This window comes from Primulina eburnea, chromosome 1, assembly GCF_022965805.1.
Source record: "Primulina eburnea isolate SZY01 chromosome 1, ASM2296580v1, whole genome shotgun sequence".
NCBI classification, from domain to species: domain Eukaryota; kingdom Viridiplantae; phylum Streptophyta; class Magnoliopsida; order Lamiales; family Gesneriaceae; genus Primulina; species Primulina eburnea.
In genome coordinates, this window is record NC_133101.1 from 16,701,998 (window position 1) to 16,707,755 (window position 5,758).

General features: G+C 42.2%; 1 protein-coding gene across 1 annotated transcript; it reads right to left on the bottom strand.

The window, feature by feature from the left end:
- Positions 1–2,549: 2,549 nt before the first annotated feature.
- LOC140805051 (uncharacterized) lies at positions 2,550–3,998 on the bottom strand. Its single transcript, XM_073161239.1, has 2 exons — positions 2,773–3,998; positions 2,550–2,670 (listed from the first exon to the last, which is right to left on the bottom strand). Exons 1-2 carry the CDS (start codon positions 3,996–3,998, stop codon positions 2,550–2,552), a joined length of 1,347 nt encoding a protein of 448 aa, XP_073017340.1.
- Positions 3,999–5,758: the final 1,760 nt, after the last annotated feature.

The window sequence follows — 5,758 nt, forward strand, 5'->3', positions numbered from 1 at the left end:
TCCACCGAACCTACACTTCGGAACGTCCGAACTCCCACGTGTCGATCAACTCTTGACACCTAATGATCGGATCCACCGAACTCACTTCGGACCTTCCGACCTCATCGGTGCTTCCGAACCATCTTCGGTCCGTCCGATCATGACTCGGTCAAAATTACACATTAAACCTTCTTAATCACCATTACTCCGTTAATTACCCAATTTGGAATTCGGGCTACTACATTCTCCCCCCCTTAAAAACGATTTCGTCCTCGAAATCAAGCTTAGAGGATGAACAAAACAAAACAACTCTCCATGCGCTCTAACCAATCCTCCGCATCATCGGGAGTCTCTCCACCAACTAGAGGCTTAGGCCCCATCTGCATGAAACGATGCATATCGAAACGCCTAGGACCATCCCGACGATGACGATGCTCACGATGACGTCTATGATCGTCCTGGTCACCCCATCGACCTACACTCCCCTGACTACTCCCGTCACCAAAGTGGTCAGCCATTGCTACAACAATAGAATGGGGAAACTAGTAAATTGGTCAACGGAAATCCCAAAACAGAAATCTATATCCCAAAATCGCATGCATGCTCTGATACCATAAATGTAGTGACCCGTTCCGGAATCACCTACTAATCAAAAACTAAGCATGCAATTAACCTAATTAACAATAATCAGAGATAACAGTGGAAAAAGTCAACAAACTAAAGTTATACAACTCAATCGAAGTCTAGAATAACTCCAAATAAAATATCCAATACAACCATATCGAATCAAAACAATACCGATAAACTAAACCAACCAGCTACTCAACGTCCTCCTCCTGCTCCTCCTGAGCTGTCCAACCTGAAGCCTGCCCCGTGGGAATGGGGTGTCCAAGAATAAACAAAACCGAGGACGTGAGCGATAAGAACGCCCAGTACAAAAGTATGAGTATACAGACCTATATGAAATGCACATGCTATGATCATGATACCGGGGTAGTCAAGAAACAGGAGTCACAAAAGGATCTCAACAATGCTCAGTCTAGAGGCGCCAAGTGGATAGTGCCGCGCGGTCCAACCTCTGGGTCACTGCATCCACTACAAGACAGACGTGGACCTAAAATGTCCCGGACCACCGAAGCCCTCCCGACCCGTCGGCCACTGTGTACTCTCGGTGTCCATGCGTCCACAAGACAGGGCTGAGCGGCCCCAAGATATAGCTTATCTCGAAAGAGATACAGCTCAACAGTAAAGGCTATCTCGAAGAAGATACGGCTCAACATGAAATGCAACGTGCAGTAATAAACGTGACATAATAGCATGCATCATATGACATATATCAATGCACCACATAATCATGCAACACATATAAGAATGTATACTCAACCAGGATATCTCGGATAGTACTTTCGTACCTCTATCACAGCAATCCTAATCCACTGGAACAACCAGACAACAGGTCTAATCCAAGCCTATTCATCAAGTGAAAACCATCACTAAACTTATCTACCAGACTTAACTAGATAATCCTGAGATAAATACTGATAAAATTCCAAACCTTCGTCCGTCGCTAGCCCGCTGATGCCGCTAGCTCCCAACTAGAGCACAGCTCTGCTACAAGACCAGCAGCTCCCCGCTAGTGCCCAAATCTCGGAACAAGACTAGAACCTGTCAGAAACGACTGAAATGCTACGGAACTCTCTGAATTGGCGAGTCAAAATGAGGAAATCCGACCACTATTTATAGGCCATGTTCGGATCCTCCGAACAGCACTTCGGAACGTCCGAACTCTTACGTGTCCATCGGCTCTTGACAGCTCATGATCGGATCCTCCGATCATACACTTCGGACCGTCCGAACATGCACGTGTCCAGCTGCTCTTGACACCTCATGATCGGATCCACCGAACCTACACTTCGGAACGTCCGAACTCCCACGTGTCGATCAACTCTTGACACCTAATGATCGGATCCACCGAACTCACTTCGGACCTTCCGACCTCATCGGTGCTTCCGAACCATCTTCGGTCCGTCCGATCATGACTCGGTCAAAATTACACATTAAACCTTCTTAATCACCATTACTCCGTTAATTACCCAATTTGGAATTCGGGCTACTACACATAGGAAGGACATCATCGTATTCTTAAGAAAGAATACTTGGGTGGCTTTACCATCCATTACTCATATGGAGTTTTATCAACTGCATTTGTATAGACTTGGTTCAACAACTTTGTTGTTGTTTCAAGTGCAAATCCCTGAATGTCACGGCTCGAGACCGGGGTTAGTCGACACTGGCGTTGTCTCACAACCACATAATTGCAAAACAACATCTGAATATATGAGAGTCAGACGGAGATGTTCTTTGTGGTCCTCTTCACTTGGTGAATATATGAGAATATCGTCAATAAACACCACCACAAACTTGTCAAGATAAGGTTTGAACACTATGTTCATGAGATCCATAAATGCTACTGGAGCATTTGTTAATCAAAACGGCATTACCATGAACTCGTAATGTCCATATCTTGTTCTGAAAGCCGTCTTCGGAATATCGTCTGCCTTGACCTTCAGTTAGTGATAACCTGTCCTTAGGTCGAGCTTGGAAAAGACCATAGCTCCTTTTAGTTGATCAAACAAATCGTCTATTCTTGGAAGTGGGTACTTATTCGTGATTGTGATTTTATTCAGTTCCCTGTAATCAATACACAATCTCATACTTCCATATTTTTTCTTCACAAATAGAACAGGAGCTCCCCAAGGAGATACACTTGGTCGGATTTGTTTCTTATCCAACAGCTCTTGGAGTTGATCTTTCAATTCCTTCAATTCTGCTGGAGCCATTCGGTAGGGTGCTTTTGATATTGGTGTAGCATCGGGTATCAAATTAATTTCAAATTCTACTTCTCTGTCCAGAATTTCTCCAGGGAGTTCTTTAGGAAAGACATCTGGAAAGTCTTGAACTACTGGAATCTCTTCTAATGCAAGCATAGTTTCTTCATTTACCTCACTTATCATTGATAAGTAAACTTCTTCTCCACTTTTCATGACTCTCCAAGTCTGAGAAGCTGATAGGAGAGATTTCTGTTTCTTGATTTTGCCACGGTAAATGACCTCTTCTTGGTTTGGAGCTTGAAGTCTGACGTTCTTATTTCGGCAATCTACTAATGCATGATTCTTGGATAACCAATCCATTCCTAGAATGACGTCAAACTCCACCATATTCAGTTGTATCAATTCCGCTTGGAATAGGTGCTCATTGATACAGATTTTAAACTTTCGGTGCATTCTATGTGTTTCGATTGTCTTACTAGTAGGAGTTGCTAATCTAAAGGGTTCAACTAGTATTTCCGGTGTAAGCCCTAGTTTCTTAGTGAACCTTTTAGATATAAAAGAATGAGTAGCATCACTGTCAAACAACACGTAAGTTGGCATGTCATTGATAAAAATGGTACCTGCCACGACATCGTTTGCATCATCTGCTTCTTCTTGAGTTATTGCAAACACACGAGCATTGGGTTTATTCTCCTTTCGCTTGTTGGGGTTAGCATCAACATTAGGTTTGGTAACTCTCTTCAATGGCTCGGGACAATTAGCAATTCGATGCCCTAGTTTCCCACAATTTAAGCATGCTCCAGTCTGTCTGTGGCATTCTCCAGAATGACGGCTATTACATTTGGGACACATATTTGGTTCTTGGTAAGTTGGGTGGGACGAAACACCTTTGAATGACCCACTGGACTGATTTGGTCTCTTGAATGGTGGTTTCTCTTGAGATGACTGTCCAGTAAGAGGCCGCTTATTCTTGTTCTCGTTCTCCCGACGCTTGATATCCATCTCGGCTCTTATTGCTGCTCCCATTAAGTCAGCAAAGCTCGTAGGTTGGTAAACTGCTAAGGATGATTGGATACGGCTGCTCAAACCCTTCTTATATCTGTGCATCTTCAGAACATCATCTGTCATGATTATCGGGGCATAATTTCCAAGGTCATTGAATCGGGATGTGTAATCTACCACTGACATGTCTGGAGTTTACGAGAAGTTCTCAAACTCGCTCAATTTCTGTAGCCTGACTTCTGCTGGGAAATACTGTTTGAGAAAGACATCTCTGAATTGTTTCCAGGTGATCGCTCCGGCGGCTGTCAGGGTAGGTGAGACTGTTTCCTACCACTTTCTCGCTTTATCTTCAAGGAATTGTATTATCACCTCTACTTTGAGTGCCTCGGGTATCTCTAATAGTCGCAGCTGGGTTTCCACACTTTTCAACCAATTCTGGCTACTTTCAGGGTCGGCGTCCCCCTTGAACACTGGACAACGGTTCTTACGAAGGGAATCATAATGATACTTGTTCCCATTCTGTGCCGGTGGTGTTTGAGGCTGCTGGTTACCGTTACCATTGGTGTTTCCCAAACCTTGGATAGTTGTTGCCACTATGGTGGCTATAGCCATCAAATCTGCTTGGCTCAGGCCCACTCTGGGAGGTGGTGGCGATGGATTTCCGTCAGGATTTGGATTTCCATTATTGTCGTCGCGGTTGTTGGCGTACCGCGGGTTGCAATTGTTTCGTGGAGGTCTTCCGGCCATTACCTACAAGCGTACAAGTTTCTAAGATGTTTGTTGCACGAACTAATAAAATTCATTGCATAATTTGTGCGAAAATAAATTGACGTCAACAAGTAATCAAAATAACATCCTTTATTGATTTCTCAAATAAACGTAAACAACTGAATGGAAATTTACTGCAATGGAAAAATAGCAACAACGGAAAAGAAATAGTTCTAACAGTAGCAATAGGCTAAAACACTCTAGCCTAAAACCTCTCCGTCTCCTACTGCCTCCACTGGCACTGGCACTAGTTCTTCAGGTTCTGGTTCTTCCTCCTCATCCACCAGTAATTGCACCACTTGTTGCTGGAGCTCGTCCTTTTCCTCTAATGATTTTAAAATTATTTAGCCAGTCATGATAGTTAGGTCCAATTAACTTGTTTCGATTGAGAATAACAGATAATGGGTTTCGTGACATCGCTGATATATTGAAATGAAACTAAATAAACGTTATTGGTTATTTTAAAATATTTTGTAAGATATAAAATATAAAATTTTTATTTTATGTATTTCCTCCCACTGTTTTGATATTTCCACCAACCTCTTATGAAAACGAGAAATCCAATTTCTTTAGTGAGTACACAAGACCCGAGATAGCTGTTCATACATTGATAAGGGATGTAATTGCGAAATTATTATCCCGAATAATATTAGACAATCACAATTTCTAAAAGGTAGAGCCCAATTACAACTCTTTGCACCCCTTACGTACTTTTGCATAACATTTGAGAAGGACCCAATAATATGATCTCATTTCTCTTCACGTGTCTAGTCCGACCCATCAACGTCGAACCTTAGTGGACGGTCGTTATGAGATCCCCCAATAATATGAGCTGAAGTCATGGGAATTTCACGTGGTTCACATCAAATATTTCAGTGGAAGTTACAGTTTTCCGACATCAAGGTCTCTCCAATAATATGAGACAAACACTGATAGCGAGTAACGTTCATCATGCAGCCACCGTTGATGGGAGGCAAGAAAATATTAAAATTTCTTTTAGTTTTATTTTTAGTGGGTTTGATTTAAATTTTGGGTTTTATCTGAAATGAAGGATTTTAATCTTACCCGAAATGAGGTATTTTATTTTAAAATTGTCTCATCATTAATTTTAAAAACTTGTGCCTTATTTGTTAGTATGCTTGTCGGATTCATGCAACTCTTGTTATTATATTAATGAT

Coding starts and splice junctions, on each gene's coding strand:
- LOC140805051 (XM_073161239.1), bottom strand. CDS start 3,998: ATGTCAGTGGTAGATTACACATCCCGATTCAATGACCTTGGAAATTAT. Junction 2,671..2,772: donor AAAGATCAACTCCAAGAGCT/GTTGGATAAGAA, acceptor TATTGATTACAG/GGAACTGAATAAAATCACAA.